The sequence below is a fragment of the Panthera uncia genome, chromosome B4, assembly GCF_023721935.1.
Source record: "Panthera uncia isolate 11264 chromosome B4, Puncia_PCG_1.0, whole genome shotgun sequence".
Taxonomy (NCBI): domain Eukaryota; kingdom Metazoa; phylum Chordata; class Mammalia; order Carnivora; family Felidae; genus Panthera; species Panthera uncia.
This window is the reverse complement of record NC_064809.1, coordinates 76,385,346-76,403,188: the sequence shown is the minus strand read 5'-3', so window position 1 is coordinate 76,403,188 and position 17,843 is coordinate 76,385,346. Positions and strand designations below refer to the sequence as shown.

Genomic DNA, 17,843 nt, shown 5'->3' with positions numbered 1-17,843 from the left:
CCAACTCGGCCAAATGTCCAGTGGTTGTTTTCGTATCGGGAGAGAGGGTGTCTGTGGGAGAGGTCCTGGTGAACCTGTCCAGAGGCTAAGCTCAGTCCCCCACGAGCTAGGGAGCTTGTGATAAGATTTCAGAGGGAAGCTATTCTGCATCAAACAGGGAGAAGACTGGGACCAGGAGGAGGCTGGAGGGAGAGAGGAAGATCAGGGCGGCGGGGGGGGGGCGGTTGCAGGGAGGGCTGGGCAGACCTCCAAGAGCTGTGACAGGGTGCTGCCCACCACCCACTAAAATCTCAGTAGGACCCTCCAAAAGTCACAGAACACTGGAAGGAGGTGGCTTTCTCGTGCAAACGGGGGAAGACACCAGCCCTGGGCCAGGGTTGAGGCCCCAGCTGCCACGTCGTGAGAGGGACACGTGGTGGAGGGAGGGCCTGCGTTCTGCTGTGTGGCCATGACCTTCCCAGCCGGCCAGTTGGCAGATCCCACCAAGTGCACCTGGACTTTGCGACCCTGAAAAGACCTTGTTCCACAACAGCCCACGGCGCGTGGGACCTGGCAGAAGCCCCCCTTGCCCTCCGGAAGGGCCCTGCATGAACCAGGTTGCAGTTAGCTACTGCAATGTTTCAAACCTCCTCCAACATAGTGGCGTGAGCAGCTCTCGTTGTGTCATGCTCAGAGTCTGGGGGTCAGGGCTTTGGGACAGGGTGTGTGTCAGGGACGGAGCCTGGAGCCTCAGTTTGGGAGGGCTCGACTGGGTGGGGGCGACTCAGACGTCTGGGGCTGGAACCCTTCTTCCAGCTTCTTCACGCACATCTCTTTCCAGAGAGCACCTGTGGCTAGGACTGGGGGAGTGAGCCCCCGGGTCACTGCGCTTCCCCAAGAGTCCGTCCTGACTAGATGCCTGGGAAGAGAAACGGAAGGAAAGAAGGGGCGATGTCTAAGGTCCTGAAGGTGAACTTGGCCAGTGCCGCCGTTTCACCAGTCTGGTCCTCCCATGAGCTTCTGCTTCACCGCCACCTCCACTTTCCCGGCTCCCCACGCCCCTGGCCTCTGAAACAGGACTCCGGTCCAGCCCTGTACCCCTGCGGGGTCCCTCCACCTCCTATCCTCCAGCCTGCTGGGGCTCTCTCTCTTGTTTAGAACCAACGGGCCCAAAGATCTGTTTTAGGAGTTGATTCAACGTTCTATTTTCGTCCGTTCCAACCAGCCTCATCTGCGTGCCTACTGCACAGCCAGTGCAGGAAACAAACCATTCTAGGGAAAAGAGGGGATTCGGTTCAAGGGAATCCGGTGCTCGTAAAATCGCAGGGTGGAGATGGCAGGCGTCAGGAGGCTTCCCAGGGAATTGCTGAGTTCAAGGACACACCAACAGACCCCCAGGTCACCATCCACAGATCCAGGATCACCACCACCAGAGCTACCACCGGACGCCCAAGGCAGTCGTGCGCGGACCCCGTAGTCTCCGTCGCACAACCTTGCTGGTCGGCAGAGGACGGCCCCCGCCAAACCTGCAACTCACAAGCCCTGCACAAGTGCATCTATCTGACGGCACGTTGCTGCAAGGGAGCCTGAGGAGCATGGTGTCTGATTTCCTGGCCCCTGCAGGACACATTGGGGATGAGGACACATTGAAGGATGAGGGAATGGATGCTGAGATCCAGTGCACAGTCCCCAGCCCAGACGAGAAGGCAGGAGTTCGCCGGACCCCTCGCTCAGGGGTGGGGGTGACAGGACTCTCTGTTCTCTGGGCACCATCTGAAAGTTGGGGCTCATCTCCCCAGTTACCTGACTTCTGGTCTATTTTTCCTGCCGTTGCTTTGGCACCTCTAGAGCCCTCCATCACCCGTGGACCTCTTGCCTCAATAGACTGACGTCCTCTCTGCTGGAAAGCAGAAAGAGGCAGGTGGAAAGTGGAAAGAGGCGGGTGATACTGGCTCCTTTTGCCACCAGGTCCCTTTAATCTCCCCCAAAGGACATCTACTCCATATGCAAATGTCTTTACCGATGTACTTGCATGAAAGGGAATTACCCCTTCTGAGAGGAAACATTAAAGCCCCAGCTGACTTGGCGTTTCCCTTGAGTTTCACTAAGGAATGCACTTAAAAACAAGGGCCTTTCCAAGGCAGGGACTCCTCACATGGAGTTTCCCAGTCAGGGCTGCCCTCCTGCCTCCAACACCCCCCTCTCCTTCCCTCTCCCTCGGACATCCACCCCTTCCCGCCATGGGCCCCTCACCTGCCTTCAGAACAGGCCTCAGGTCTGGCTCCTGAAGCCTTAAATAGATTCCAAGCCTGGAGGGCGGCTTGGAGGAGGTGGGGTGCAGTCCCCAGGGGACAAGGACAGCAAACCTCCCATAAATTTCCTAGTCCCACTAAGGGAACTAGAGACACCCCGTTCCTTCTCAGGTGGCTCCAGGCTACAAGAACGTGGAAGCAACTCCCAGGGACAAGACAGTCAGACGAATGTGACTGCAGGAAGAACAACCCCACACTTGCAAGGCACCTGTCCTGCTCCAGAGGTCATCAGGGTCATCCCGTTACCCTGTCCAGGATCCTTCAGGGCCTCTTCGCATCAGAACAGGGCCCTGGCCTGGGTTACCTTCTTTAATCCAGAGCCTTCCCTATGCAGAAATGAAGGGCGCCTCCACTCCCCTAGCACACTCTCAGGGTGCCTTGGGAGCTTATTCAAGGGAGTTGAGGCTGAGACAGTGGCCCTCCCCTCCCTCACCCCTACTTACTTACTGCATAAGTAAGGGGGTGTGGGCAGGGGTGGGGTATGCCAGGGGAAGTGCTGTGGGCAAGAGCACAGCCTTGAGGCTGGCAAGGGCTGGAAGGAAGGCTCAGAGGAAGAGATAGTGGCCGGTGTGGCTGGAGTCGAGAGGGAGGAGTGGGCAGGGAGCCTCTAAAACGAACTCCTTAGGCACGACCTCCCCAGACTTCTCCATCAAGTAGCGGTGGACTGAGGCTGTCCCTCTCTGAGGCTAGGGGAGGGGAAGAATGGGGTGGCCATCCAGTTTTCACCCACTCCTGCATGGGAAGCTGCTGCTGCCCTCTGGCTAACAACCAAGGCGAGAGCCTGCTGGGCTGCGGTGACCCTCTGATGCCTCCCCAGCGACCATTCCCCTTTTCTTGGTAGTGTTCCTGATATTCTGTCCACACTTCCCCAAACAACTCATTGTGCTTTGTGGGAAACTGACGCCCCCATGGGTTCTAGGGTGGGCGTGCAAGACCATGCCTGCTCCCCACCAGTTATGGGCTCAGGATGGGAATATGACCCATGTGGGTCAAGTGGGCTGCTTGGAAAGTCGCTTCCTCACCCTCTCAGGAGAGCCTCCCAAAGCCACCCTCCCTCTCGACCTGGACCTGAACCAGGGAGCCGCAAGCGCGGGAGCTGCTGTACCTCTTTGGGCCACACGAGGGCACCAATCTCAGGTGGCTGCCACGTTCACGCCTGGCTGTAGAGAGACTGACTATCCAGACTTTGCCCATCTGAGCTACTGACTACCCTGGTCTTGACTGGCGGAGCCTGAGTCAAACCAGCCCTGAGATCCATCTTCCTCTGTACTAGCCAGTTGGCTGAGCTCCTAAACCTTTTTTACTGCTTAGCCCAGTGTGAGTGAGGTGCGTGTGTCCTTGCAAAGGAAAGCCTTCTGCTAACTCCACGGTGCTTCTCAAGCTGCAAAAAGCAAGTGTGCCCAGGCATGAAACAGGAAAGAGTCAACATAGGCAGGGAGCTGCCGAGAGTTTGGTGGCCAGAACAAAGGATGCACGTGGGAACAAGGGGGCTGGGTGCACCCAGGCGACATGGAGGTGTAAGCCAGGTTAAGGAGACACAGAGAAATGGGCAACCAGGGAGGTTTGAGGCAGTAATGTGATGACAGAGCAACACTGTCCTATAAAATTTTCTGCAGTGACAGAAATGTTCTGTACCTGCACTGTCCGATATGGAAGCCATTAGCCACATATGGCGACTGAGTACTTGGAATAGGACTTGAACTAGGACTGAGGGACTGAATTTTTAAATTGTATTTCATTTTAATTAATTTAAATTTAAGCAGCCACAGATGGCTAGCGGCTACAACATTGGACAGCGCCACTCTGGAGGAAGGGCCGGAAGGCAGAAGATTTGGAGGCAGGGACCCCTGTGGAAATGGTCCAGGGAAGAGAGGGAAGACAGTGGCAAAGACATGGAGAGGACAGTATGGATGCCAGAGGTTGTTAATAACTAGAACCAGGAAGCAAGTCATGATGATGAACTGAGAGTGGGGAGGAGGGAGGTAGAGCCTCGGGGGTTCCCAGGCAGGATGCTTTTGCTACAGCATCACCAGGAGCAGGTGTAGAGATGATGAGCTCCATTTTGGACACGGGGAAACTGACGTGCTTTGGGACATACAGGTGGGGGCATCTGGTGGACAGTTCTGTATGCGGCTCTGGTGCTCAGGAGAGAATCAGAGCTGGAGAGGGATTTGTCAATCCCTAGAGCTCACGAACTGACAGCCCACAGGCCACGTGAGACCACAGGTGGAAGTTTGGACTGGCTCACATTGTTTTCGAATGGAAGCTACACTTCAAATTCATGGTATTTGAAAATCTGTATTTCCATCTCTTCTTGAAAAACCAAAAGATCTGACACCATCAGGCCTGATCCCTCCTGCAAGAGCCGTCTCTAGTTGCCTAGCGGCCCCTCCCTTAGAGGGACACCCTCCCTTGCCCACCTAGCCCTGTGGGCACTGTCTTTGATCACCCTTGATAGAATATTTGGTAGTTGTGGTAGATTGTTTCAAAAGACTCACAAGACTTCCTCTTCCATCCTACAGGCCCCTTTACAAAGTAACTTGCTCACTACTGTCCTCAAGAGGTGCCATCTAGGGGCACCTGGGTGGCTCAGGCCATGAAGGTTGAGCATCTGACTCTTGATTTCAGCTCGGGTCATGATCTCATGTTTCGTGAGATCGAGCCCCGCATGGGGCTCTGCGCTGACAGCTCGGAGCCTGCTTGGGGTTATCTGTCTCTCCCTCTCTATCTCTCTGCCCTTCCCCTGCTCGCTCACACGTGCATGCATACACTCTCTCTAAATAAATAAATAAATAAATAAGTACTTTTTTAAAAGGCCACCTATGTCCTCCTCTTGAACCTGGGTTGGCTTTATGACTTGCTTTGACCAAATGCAACAGAGGTGATATCAGGTAACTTCTCAGGACCCAGCACCATGTCAAAGAAGCTCAGGTTAGGGGCACCTGGGTGGCTCAGTCAGGTAAACATCCAACTCTTGTTTTGGCTCAGGTGGTGATCTCGAGGTTTCGTGGGTTCAGGCTCCACATCAGGCTTCATGCTGACAGTGTGGAGCCTGCTTGGGATTCTCTGTCTCCCTCTCTCTCTGCCTCTCCCCAACTTGCGCTGTAACTGTCTCTCTCAAAATAAATAAACTTAAAAAAAAAAAAAAAAAAAAAACTCGGGCTAGATTACAAGAATGACAGATCAAGGGAAGAGAAAAGTGCCCCAGCCATTCCATTGCCCTCCCCCCATGTGGGGTACCAGTCATGGGGGTGAAAGCAGTGGAACCGCCCAGAATGCCCCTAGGAGCCCTGCAAAAAGCCCTAGAATCGTGAGCAAATAAGAAACGAGGGTGGTGGTCCTTTCAAGCCACTACAGTTTGGAGGAGTGTGTCCTGCAGCAACAGAAAGCTGAAACAGTAGTTAAACGCACCGGATGGACAAGATCAGGCAGGGAAAAGAGAGTGAGGACAATGCAGGATATGACCAGTATCCAGGGTTGGACAAAGGACAAGCTACCGAGACGTGCTGGGGGAGAGGTCCCTCTCCAAGCGAAACTGAACTCAACAGAGAAAAAGTTTTGTGAGAAATTTTCCAGCTGAGCTCTTCCCCCAAAAAATTACGTGAGTTTTAATAGTAAAATAGTTCCATAAAGAACGTGTGCATTTCCATTAGTTTAGTACAGCAACAGAACCAACGTGACAGCTCCCAGCCATAACCACAGCAGCCAGAGTTATGGCTCAGAAATTAACGTGCAGAATGTATAATATGACAAAGCCTACCAAGGTACGCTCAGATTAGTCTAGTAAAACATTACCAATCTCTCAGCCGATGCAGTCAACTTCCCCACAGAGTGGGTATGTCAGGCCCTAGGGCTTCCTCAGCATGGCGCCTGGGTCCCCACACCTCAGCCAACAGCCCCAGGCCACTGACGCCCGTCTGTGGGTCAGTTCACTTTAGGCAACACAGTGGCGGACCTGCTATAGAGACTGGTCAAACCAAGCCAACAAAAGTCCACTCGAGCAAGGGACTTTCTTTGAGACAACCACGCTGCAGGAAAACCAGCCAAGATCTATTGCGTTGCAGGAACCGCAGAGCATAGTCAACTTTGGGTAAAATAGTTGTGGCAAAATTGAAGTTCTGGGATTACATTTGCATCCTGTATAAAATTCTTGAACATATTTGGCCATTGCTCCCTGTAGAGGTTTGTTTCACATAAGGAGCAGTTCCGAAATGTGTTTTTTAAAACACTCTTTGGGGGAAACGTGAATTTAAATTTAGTAATGTGGCATTATAGTCCTTGGAAAGAAAATTAATTTTATACTGTTGTTCTGACAAAGTAAGGGAAATGCACTATCTGAAGTAATGTGATCTAATTTTTTCCAAAATGTTTCTTCTCTTCTAAAGGGAAGATTTTAAATGACGTTTCCCAAAGTCTGTTTGTTGGAATGGTGGTCCCATGAGATGCTCCTTAAAAAGAAAACAAGGGCAGGGGGGAGGGAGGACAAAGGAGAAAAAAGAATTCTTTGGTCACATCTACCTATTTAACTTTGCTTAACACAGTACTCCCAGATTGATTAGACCACAGAACCTTTGTTTTCAAGTACTGCCCATTAAAGTCCCTTGAAACTAGAGCAACCAACCAAGGAACCCACTTTAAGAAGCACTGCCTAGGGGTGCCTGGGTGGCTCAGTCAGTTAAGCGTTCAACTTTGACTCAGGTCACGATCTCACAGTTTGTGAGTTCAAGCCCTGATTTGGGCTCCTGCTTTGGATTCTGTGTCTCCCTCTCTCTCTGCCCCTCTCCTGCTCACACTCTGTGTCTCTCTCTCTCAAAAACAAATAAACATTAAAAAATATTTTTTGGAAGGAAGGAAGGAAGGAAGGAAGGAAGATTGCCTTAGCCACTGGAGGAGGGATTCTGCCAAATGGTTTTGAAATATTCATCAATTAATTCATTTCGCCTACAATTCCTGTAACATTTGGTATCTGATAAAGAAATTTTAAACAAGAAGATACATTCAAAATTGGGAACCAACAGACAACAAACTGTCCCAGTCACCAGCCACCTGTGTGTTTAAAGTGACTGGTTCTGCTCCCACTGTTTCCGTAACTTCTGGAACACACCGCCCCTCCCCACCTCCATACTAAAGTGTGTTGCTCAAATCTTCAACCAATCACACAGCTCTGCCCCTCTCCGCCCTGCTTGCACACCGGGAAAAATGTGCTGATTTTTTCCAACAAACCCATGCAGAGTAGTGTCTAAAAGAACGGACAGTGTTGAAAGCATTTTGGAGTTATTTGCTTTCCTCCACAAACTTCACTGTTCATTGATTTGTTATTGCTAAATCCAACAGGTGAACATGACAATCGATAGCTGGAAGGCTGCCAACTGCCCCCCTTAAACTTTGCTGTCATTTCTCCAAAGCCTCCGCTCATGCCAGCAGCATAGCATATGATCAACTCCCGTGTGCCTCAGTTAGGTTCTAGTCCATTTCCAGAGTTAACACATCTTTTGCTAGAGAAAACTAAGGGGCTATGATGCATTTATAGTTTCTCCCTCCTCCCCACCCTGTGATTAAAGAAGTAATCTAAGAGACGATGTCATTTACTCAAAAATACATTTCCTACCGGCCCTCTATGTGCAGCGAACAAAACAGCAAAAACCCCTCTCCTAATGGAGCTGACATTTGAGCAGATGGCTCAGGCAGAAAAGTTTCCAGCTAATATGGTGGCTCTTATCATGAAAAGCAGTCCAAGAAAGAGGCAAATCTGTGCCTTTAGCCAGGTTGTTGTTCTGCAAGGAAGGGGTCCAAAGTTAGGAGAATAGGAAGGTTCCCGTCGACTTTCATCTGCGAATGAAGAGCAGCTCTCACACGGGTGGGAGAGTCTAGGTGGCTCAGAAGGAGAAAGACACCGGCAGAGAAATGGAGCTGGGGTTGAAGCCTCCGCCTGTGGAAACAACAGAAGCCCAGGCTGAGGGCACCCCCATGGACTGTCAGTGAAACGAAACCCTTAGGGACCCTCACGTGGTGCAAGGGAGTGAGGTAGTTAAGACGAGTCGCCTACACAGCTTTGGAATCCCAACCAGATCCTTCACTAAAATATATCTTGGGGGCGCCTGGGTGGCTCAGTGGGTTGAGCGTCCAACTTCGGCTCGGGTCATGATCTCACCGTTCACGAGTTCGAGCCCCACGTTGGGCTGGGCCTGCTGCTGTCAGCAAAGAGCTTGGAGCCTGCTTCAGATCCTCTGTCCCCCTCTCTCTCTGCCCCTCCCCACTCACGATCCTCCCCCTCAAAACTAAATAAACATTTAATTAATTAATTAACTAATTAATTAATTAAATACATCTTGGACCATCAGAGAAGCTCAGTGTGTTCTGGGCCAGGGGAGCGTGGCAGCCAGGGACAGGAACAGCTTCTTCTGTCCTACTCACTGGCCATCGGTGGGTCGTTGGCCAAGAAGAGTGCAGGCCCTCGGGCCTGAGAGCTCAGGAGATGACGCCCAGGCTTCCCCCTCTCCCAGAGTGTGTGACATGGCTTTGTGGCCATCATTTCTGGGTCACTCTTCGGTTTGGGTAGAAGAGCACGCTCCCTGCACAGGGTAGGGAGGCTGGGGCCTCCGTGGCCCTGTCAGGACGCCTGTGCTCCCTGGGCCACCTTGCTATGTCTTAACCACACAGGGCCCCCCACGTGTCTCTATTGATTCTCTCCTTCAGGTCTTTGGCCAAATGTCTCCTCCTCGGTGACACCTTCCCTGATGACCCTGACTTAAAATGTCAGTCGTTCCCCACACTGCGCAGGCACCCTCCCTCTTTTGTTCTCCTAGCGCTTATTACCTACTGTTACCAGTTGAGTTGTGACCCACCCCCCCACCCCCCCACCGCCCACCCCCCCGCCTTGCCACCAAAAGACATGTTGGAGTCCTAACCCCTAGCGCCTCAGAATGGGAACTTATTAGGAAACAGGGTCAGTGCAGACATAATTAAATTAAAATGAGGTCATGCTGGATTAGGGTGGGCCCCCTAATCCAACCTGACTGGTATTTTTTTAAGAAGAAAGAAATTTGGAAACAGAGACACGCGGCAGGAGAACGCCGCGCCCCATGACAACGGAGGCAGCTGACATTTCAGAGCCGTGGCAGAGAGGTGGCGATTTCAGCTCCAGAAGGTGGGGGGAGCACCCCAGGCGAGAGGGCAGGGGAAGGGGAAGGCCAAGGACAGAGTCCTGAGGAACTGAGCACGCAGGGCTGGGAGGGGCAGGAGGAGGGGCTGGCACAGGGATCTGCCAGAGAGGTGAGCCGGGGCAGGGGTAAAGCAAGACTCCCCCAGGGGCACGCAGCCGGGAGCTGGGGGGCCCAGGTTCCACCCAGGCTGGCGCTCCCACACTCTGGACCACATCCTCTGGGAGCTTCCCTCAGTGGGTGTTAGTATTATCCAATTTTACCGGTGAGAGAGAGGATTTCCATTACTAAGTGATGGACCCAGGGGGAGCCCAGAGTCACAGCCTCCTCTCTCCAAGGCCCCGAGCTTCCTGCAGAAGCTGGGGGAGGGGGGGCGGGGGGGGGCAGCAGTCCCCTGCAAGTGGCCAGGTGGGCCGCTGAGATAAGAACTACGAGGCGGCCTCAACCACCAACCCCCCCACCCACACACACACACCGCATCCCCCCAGGGCTTGGATCTCCTGCCGCCAGCTCGGACAGAGGCCAGGCTGGAGAGGAGCGAAGGGCGCACACGTGGGCGCAAGTGCGGGCCACTCTTTGGAAAAGTCTGGCTACAAAGATGAAGTGAGACGCGGGGTAGTAACTGGAGGAGCACTGGGTGAGGAGGAGGGCTATTTTAAGCTGGAAGAAACCTGAGTGTGTTTGGAAGCCAGAGTCAGTGGAGAAGAAGCCACTGAAGGAGCATTAAAGAAACGAGTGGAGCAGCAGAGGGCACTGAGCCGGAGGAGGGGGAGGGGTGCGCCGCGGCAGGAGCACATCCTCAGCACGGGGACAGGCCACAGGAAAGCCCCTGGTTCCCAGGAGGCGCGCTGCAGATCTGGGGACAGAAGCGGAGGCAGCGGGCGTTGTCCGCTGGCGCCTCTGTTCCGTGAGAAGCAGGCGGCGAGGACGTCGGAGCAGAGAGCGGAGCGCAGGGGGGCAGAGGGAGGGCAGGGCTTGAGAGTGGGGAAGTCTTGCCGAAATTCAGCTGGGAGACAGAGCCAGCCGCAGGGAGGGAGGGCCAGGCGTGGCAAGGGTCCACTGGGGGGGCCACTCTTGGTGCCACCACTCTGCCCGGGGCTGCGATGTTCTTTGGAGGCACGCAGCGGCCAGGTGCGAGTTCAAAGAACAGAGAGTTGCATCCATCCAGGGCTGAGGCTCTAGCAGGAGGGCTCCATGGGAAGAGTGAAGTCAGGAGATGGGCAGGAGCAGGACTGAGGTAACACACATGGACTCCAAACTGGAGAGGAGGGATGTGGGGGCCGGCCGGGGCTGCGCCACAGGGAGGGCCTAGAAAGGGAGAGGTCAAGGGACCATCGTGAAAATGTGTGAATGAGCAAGCTGAAGGAATAGAAAGCACAGCAGCATCTGAAGGGGTCTCAGAGGCGGAGTCCCCCTGGGTCACCCGGCAGGATGCGGGACTCTCACCAGTGTGCCTGCTGCGCCTTGGAAGGGTGGCTCAGTAGCCGCGGAGTAGGATGAGGTGCTTTTGTGAGTGTTCGTTCTGTGTTGCTTTATTTCGCCCGGGTATGATGAGCGTGTGGTAGGTAAGCATTCACACGGTACCCGGAAGGGTGCTACAAAAAATAAACCCAACCTTCTCCCGACCGTGGGTCCACCGTTTCCATTTTCTTCAGGACAGGGGCTCCTTTTGCCCCCCCGAGGTTGAGGGTAGTGGCCGGGTGGCTCAGGCTGGCCACACGGCCTAGCAAGAAGCCCTCCCCACTCTGTCCCTGCAAGTCTCAGGCCGAGGCCCCCTCCCAGGACACCAGAACTGCTGGGACGTGGACGCTCCTGGCCACCCACTCGGTTCCAAAGTCTTTCCTTCCCTGACTGCCAAGATAGCAGTTTCCCTGGTTTCCCACCCACCTCCCCGGGATCTCCTCCTCTGCCTCCTTGACGGGCCCCTCTTCTGTCTTGCCTTTAAGTGGCGTCCTGCGGGGTGGCATGCCAAGTCTCCTCCCATCTTGCCCCAGCCACTCCCCCAAAGCTGACCCGTTCCCACAGCTCCGCTTTCTGTCTCTAGCAGCATCACGTCCAGAACGCATCAGAACTGGACGCATCCACGGTCCCCTCTGCAGCAGCCACAGGTTGGTTTATGGCCACACCGCATCTGTTCACCCCAGGACTGAAACAGGCCTAGATCTGGTGAGGAGACATCCCCTTCCTCTGGGCCCTGTGGTTTGTCAAGACACCCCACACACATACACTGTGAGTAGAGCATGGGACTGAGGCCTCGAACATTCTCTCCTTGCAGCACAGTGATTCAGGGTGAGCACAGAGTCAAACAGGCCCAGTCTCAGCTGCTCCAGGGGTTTGGCCTGGCTGACCTGGGAGATGACCCCACCTCTTTCCTGATGGATTTGAACCTGAGAATAAAGCCAACATCCTGCCTTACACAGAGGCTGGGACTAATAACAGGCACACGGACTGTGCATTTGCTCCCTGCCGGGCACCCTGCATGCGTGAATCTCATCCATCCCAAAAATGCACAAGCGAGGCCCTGCCTCTCCCCGCTCTAGCCACCGAGGGATTGAGCCCCTTGCACAGATCACACGGCTGGCGAATGCGGTGCCAGAGTTCACATCCAGCTGTGTGATTCCAAGTCCTCGCTCTTAACACCAGACCACCCTGCCAGAGGCTGACCGCAGTGAGCAGACTAAGCCACGGAAGGAGGAGGAACCAACATTGACTGAGACCTGAGTCACAGCAGGCCTGAGGTGAGAGCTACCCCTGGGCTTTTCAGTTACATGGGCCAATACATTCCCTCTGCTCAAGCCAGGTATCATTTGGGTTTCCAGTAAATGCAGACCGGCTGATAACATGTCACCTCAGTCGGTGGCAGGCATCTCCAACGGCCCAGGACTTCACAGCAGGACCCAGATCCCGCATCCCTCACATCCAACTAGTGACCAAAGCCTGGGCCCCAAATACTGCATGGATCTGTGCCCTTGCTTTCCCCTCCTAGTCCAGGCCACTATTGCTTTGCCGGGTTTTGATCACAGCCTCCTTGCTGTCCAGCCTGCTCCCCCCTCCCCCAACACACAAACTTCTGTCATGACCCCCTGAGGTCCAGAGCTCACCATGTCACCCGGCAGCCTGAAGCCCTCTGGATACCTGACCACCCCCAGGATAAATTCCACTCCTCTTCAGCCGCCACGCCTCTGGTCTCATCTCCCTTCACACCCTGCTCCTAGGGTACCCCCAGCCCCACGCCTCTCTGCACCTCTGTCCAGAATGTTCCTTCGCCTTCTTCACCCCATACGTGTCCATTCTGCATACCATCTTCTCTATGAGCAGGTTACTCTCTGCTCTTGGCTCCGTTGACACTGGCCACTTCTTATTGTCTCTTTTAACTTCAGTTTCGTGAGCATGCCTGGCACAGAGCAGTCACTCAGTGAATATTCATGGAAAAGATGAATAAATGAAGTGTTCCCAGGAACCGGGTGGGTGGTCCTACACCTCTTCTCTGGGGATGGTCAGGTTCAGGGAGCGGGAAGTAACATCACATGATAATTACCGTGCAGAAAACCTTTCATCTATAGACAAGCACATTACCTGTTGGATCCTCACCATGACATTGCTGCCCCCATCTTATAGATGGAGAGACCGAAGTTCAGGACAGTTTGCCATCTAGAATTCAGTGCACACGCTCACAAAACCCCCTCTCATTTCAAAGCACCTCAGGTTAACGCTGGCCTGTGTGTGATTAGACCCCAGTTCAGCGGTTGAAGGAAGTGGTGTTCTTGCCCACACTGGCCACAGGGGGGCAGTCGAGTGCTGGCACGAGAGTGGCCACCTGGCCGCACCTCCTACCCACCCTTAGATTTGGATCGGGGTGTTGACAGGGAATAGCCACCACTGAGGAGAGCCCCGGGCAGAGGGGCCACGGCTGGAGCTGCTCTATCAGCATCAGCCAGAAAATGTTCAAACTGCAGGGAGGGTGGGAGCAGGGTACCACAAATACCAAGAGTCTGGAGCCGGAAACACAGACTGTATATGCCAAACTTGCATGACCAACGTGTTTAATAACAAGCCACAGGAAGTGACAGGGCCTTGCTGGGACACCCAAGATCTCCGAATGGGTGACAGTGACCACAGCCCTCAGCAGGGACGGGTCCCCGGCCTGTCGGACCACAGCCGCCCTGTATCAGAGATGGGACAGGGACCGCACTCATGTCCTCGGAGGCCTGGAAGTCAGGAGGCACAGCCAGCATCGGCTGCATGGAGTATGCAGGGTGTATGTCTACTTCAGTGCCCTGGACGTGCGGTGGATGCTCAGAGGATCTGGTCATTCCAGGAGCCACGCCCAGGAGGACTGCAGGAGGCTGAGTGGAGCACATTGGAGGCCGGGTTGAATGCGAGGATCCCGGTGGAGGCCTCACCCCAATCCAGGTCTCTCCCGGGCTGCTGTCCGCAACACTCACGGCTCAAAGGAGCGGGAGCTCCCCAGCATGGCAGGCTGGCAGTGGAGCTCTCCGGGAGACAGACCAACAGACCACGTAAGGCTCAGGATCTTTAACAGAGAGCGACCCCCACCTTCGCTGGAAAGGGAGTTGTACTGCATGGAAGGGGAGGAAAACCCGACACGGACCGGAAAAACCCGACAGCTCTTTCCAACTCAGGGTCAAACTCACAGGCGGCAGGAAGGGTGAGGGAAGATCACCCATCTGCGGCCCCAGCCTTTCCCTCAGGGACACTGCAGGCTAATGGAGCCTGCTGGGGGGGTCCAGATGCCCAGCCTCACTCCATGGCACTCAGCCCACACCCACTCCCCCCACCTGTCACTCCAAGTTGGAGCCTGACAGATGGGGGCGACGGTGGCACTCATTCCCCAGTTTTCTAAATCTTTTTCCTCCCCAGCCTTGACAGCCTTGGCCAGGGTCAGAGTTCCATAGGAAACATCTCAGTATCTTCCCCCAAGAACATCGAAGTCCCCGGCACATCCCACACTCTGGCTCTCCAAGCACTGAGTTGAACAGACAGCAAAGGCAGGAAGTTGGATGAAGAAAGCCTTTGCCAGGGCAGCTGGGTGGCTCAGTCCATTGAGCATCCGACTTCAGCTCAGGTCATGATCTCGCGGCTCTCGAGTTCGAGCCCCGTATCCGGCTCGGAGCTGTCAGCACAGAGCCCGGGGCCGGCTTCAGATTGTGTCTCCCTCTCTCTCTACCCCTCCCCCACTCGTACTGTCTCCTTCTCAAAAATAAATAAACATTAAATAAACATATAAAGCCTTTGCCTACCCCCTTGGCTTGCCCCCTCCAGCAGATACATGACGCTGGAGGCACAGCCCTTCCCTCCACTGGATCTCTCAGTACACCCCTACCACCACCCAGACTTGAATCCAAATGCCAGTCCAAAAGTCACGGCCCTCACCTCTGATCCGTCTGCTCTGCCCATTTGGATTGTTCTCCATAGATACATATTCCAGTTGACTCTCTGAGCCCACCCCCACCATCAGGTTCAGGCCGGGAAAGCTGAGCCCAGCTGGCTGGGGAGCAGCTGCAGGTTCCTGGAAGGCTGTCCCCAGCAATGAAAGGCTGTCTAACAAGGCCACTGGGGAAGAAGGGTCAGGAGCAAGGCAGTAACATGGGGGTTTTGGGTTCTGGTCCCAGAAGCCATATGCCAAATGGGGGTGTGTATGTGAAGGTTCATTCCTTCACAGGCAGAGGTCCTATTCTGCACCAGCATCTCAAACAGTGGTGGGAAATCAAGGAGGACAGGGCAAGAGGAATAACCCAGGGATGGGCCTTCTCACTCAGGGATGCCGCCCCCAACCCCTAAGCTCGGAATCGGGAGCCCCCAGCGGTCAGTTCCAGCTCTGTCGTTCACTTGAGCGCGTCACTCTCCTTTCTCCAAGCAGCCCCATTTGTAAAATACAGGGTTCACAGCACACACGGGAATTCCACAATCCCAGCTAGGGAAGGAGGGGAGAGCACAGGGCACAGGAAGGGGAGAAAAACAGCAGGATGTGATCAGGCAAGGGGGGGGTGGTGAAGGAACCTGGATACAATAAAAAGAGGGCATTCTCACCCCTCGTCCGGGACACAGCAAAGGGAGGTGGGAGGTGTCCCCCAGGCCCAGCCTGCTGCCCTTGTGCCAGAGCAGACACACACACACCCCGCACACTGCCCTGGCCAGCCCTCTCCCTCCAAGGGGGTGGCAGTGGTGTCCCTGAGGTGAGAAGTCCACAGCTCAGCAAGGCCAGTGTGGCACAACTGCCTGGGATTAGCGCTAAACCCTGGGCTGCTCTGTCAGAGATCACACGTCGTCAGCTTCACAGCTGCTCAGCCACACGCTGCCCATGCTGTCACCTTCCCCTCACCAGGCTCTCCTCACGTGCACTGACTGTCTTCTCAGAAGGAAGCTAGGACCCTGCCTCTGCCCGTGACAAGCTACAGGTCAGAGACACCCCCAAAGAACAGCCATACCCACAGAAACCTCCCAGGGGCCCGTGGGTACAACACTGAGCAGAGGAGAGAGACAGTGAAGGCTTCCCTGCCCAACTCCTGGGGCTGTGCCCCAGGTGGCCTTGGCCTGGAATTACCTTGTCTTTAGGCCACCCAGGCCCTTCCTTCCAGATGGTTCTTGTCCTTGGAGAGCCAGATGGAGCCTCCACAGCTGGGAATCCTCAGCCCCAGCTTCCTGCAGCAACGTGCTCATGAGGCCCCCTGGCTGTCAGGAATCTTGCCATCCACCGCCTTCCCCACACATACCACAAAGTTCCTTGCTCAGGGCCACCTCTGCGCCCCAACAACCAGAAAAGGGACTGGGAGAGGGGGGACCCCGGCCATACCTCCCCATCCCCCAGAGACCTCCAGGCCCCTGGCTCTGCCATAAAACAGGACCCACACTCCCATCCCTGCCTCAAGAGGGGGGCCATAGCAAGGAATCTTACTCAAACCCCCTTCTGGGGACAAGGCTTCAGGAAGGAGAGGAGGAGGAAGCAGCAAAAGCCTGGGTTGTCCGAGTTTCCGTGACAGTGTCTCTCCTCAGCCTCCCAGCGGCATGGGCAGTGCTGGGGCACCCCTGAGTTGGGGGTGCATGCAGGGTAGAAGAGCTCCAAAGCACACTGAGGCCCCTCTGATCCGCCCCCACTTCCCCCTCAGGCAGGGTGACCCGCTCTTCTAGAGAAAGGACATGGGTGAGGCGCCGCTGGAGAGACACGAGATTGGGAGAAGAGAGGGTGGCAGCCTCTTCCCTCAGGTCCTGGCACACTTGGGGTGGCTGCAGGCCCCACCCTGGGGACGTGCAGAGCCCAGGCAGAGTCGCTGAAGAGCTGCCCCCCAACTCCGCCCCCGGCACTCTCACCTGCGCAGAGCCAGGCTCACGGAGGGTGGGGAGGGTGTGGGAGGGCGCCGAGCCCCCCCCCCCCCCCCCCCCCCCCCTCTCCGCAGCAGGGCCGAGTTGTGGGCCGCCCCGGAGGCCGCGACCCCCGCCCTCAAGCGTATGGGTGCCTAGGAGTCGTCGTCGTCGTCGCCTCGGCCGGCGCCGCTGGACTCGGCCTCGCGGGACGCGCGCCGCTCGCGGAGCACCATCGCCGCCGTCAGGCCCTCCGCACGCAGGAGGAGGCCACCGCCCAGGAACAGGACCCCGCAGAGCACGAGCAGTGACAGCACGCCCAGCACCGCCGCCTGCACGACGGGAGGCCCCTCGGGGGGCTCGGGCAGCACCCCCGACTGGTTGCAGCAGGAGCTCAGCCAAGTGGCTGGGGCCGCGGCGCCCGCCCCAGAGCCGTTCATGCTAAGACGCCGACTGCCCAGATGTGCGCGGAAGGGCCAGATGTGCGGGAGCCCAAGCCAGCAGGCGGGCCTCGCCGGGCTGCGTAGGGGAGGTCCCCGAGGGGCGGATCCCAGGCGCTGTAGGCTCCCTCGGGCGGGCGCTGAGCATTCAATATCCTCCAGTGTGGACTATGGCCCAGACTCCCAGGGCCCGGGGTTGTTTCTTCTCGTCCCAAGGGCCTCTACACCCACGCATGGTAATCCAGCCCATGCATTCAACCAAACCCAGGAGTCGGGTCCGCAAGGCTTTCCCTCTCTCCCTTGACAAAGGAAGTCAAGATAGCACCTCCCTCAGAACCCTGAAAAGCCCTTCCAGACCCCATCCCAGGTGCTGCCTGGGGTGCCACCACACTAAGCAGGACACAAGACAAGCAAGCATTCCCGGCTGTCCTTGGGCCAAAGCTCAATACTGCTAGGTGGCCCAGGGGGCCACTTGAACAGGAGGCAAATGAGCAGCCTCCAAGACCTGAGGGATGTGTATCCTTACTCCTCCATCATCGCCTCTGGGAGCCTCTCGGAGCTGGACAAGCAGGCCAGTGCCTCCTTGGGCCACAGCAAGCAGGGAAGGGCGGGGGGGGGGGGGGGGGGGGGGG

General features: G+C 55.8%; 1 protein-coding gene across 3 annotated transcripts; it reads right to left on the bottom strand.

Moving 5' to 3' along the window:
• Positions 1–13,474: 13,474 nt before the first annotated feature.
• Positions 13,475–17,803, bottom strand: SMIM41 (small integral membrane protein 41). 3 transcript variants are annotated; one of them, XR_007456669.1, is made up of 2 exons: positions 16,017–16,773; positions 13,475–13,797 (listed from the first exon to the last, which is right to left on the bottom strand). XR_007456669.1 is itself a non-coding variant. In XM_049625513.1 (2 exons), the coding sequence occupies exon 1, from the start codon at positions 17,209–17,211 to the stop codon at positions 16,927–16,929; it is 285 nt and encodes a 94-aa protein (XP_049481470.1). In that variant the 5' UTR covers positions 17,212–17,803; the 3' UTR covers positions 13,475–13,797; positions 16,781–16,926. The 3 variants fall into 3 exon arrangements, 1 of the variants encoding a protein (XP_049481470.1); XR_007456668.1 differs by lacking the exon at positions 16,017–16,773 and adding an exon at positions 13,897–16,009; XM_049625513.1 differs by lacking the exon at positions 16,017–16,773 and adding an exon at positions 16,781–17,803.
• Positions 17,804–17,843: the final 40 nt, after the last annotated feature.

Bases quoted from the DNA above. Each gene is read 5' to 3' on its own strand.
- SMIM41 (XM_049625513.1), bottom strand. From the start codon at position 17,211: ATGAACGGCTCTGGGGCGGGCGCCGCGGCCCCAGCCACTTGGCTGAGC.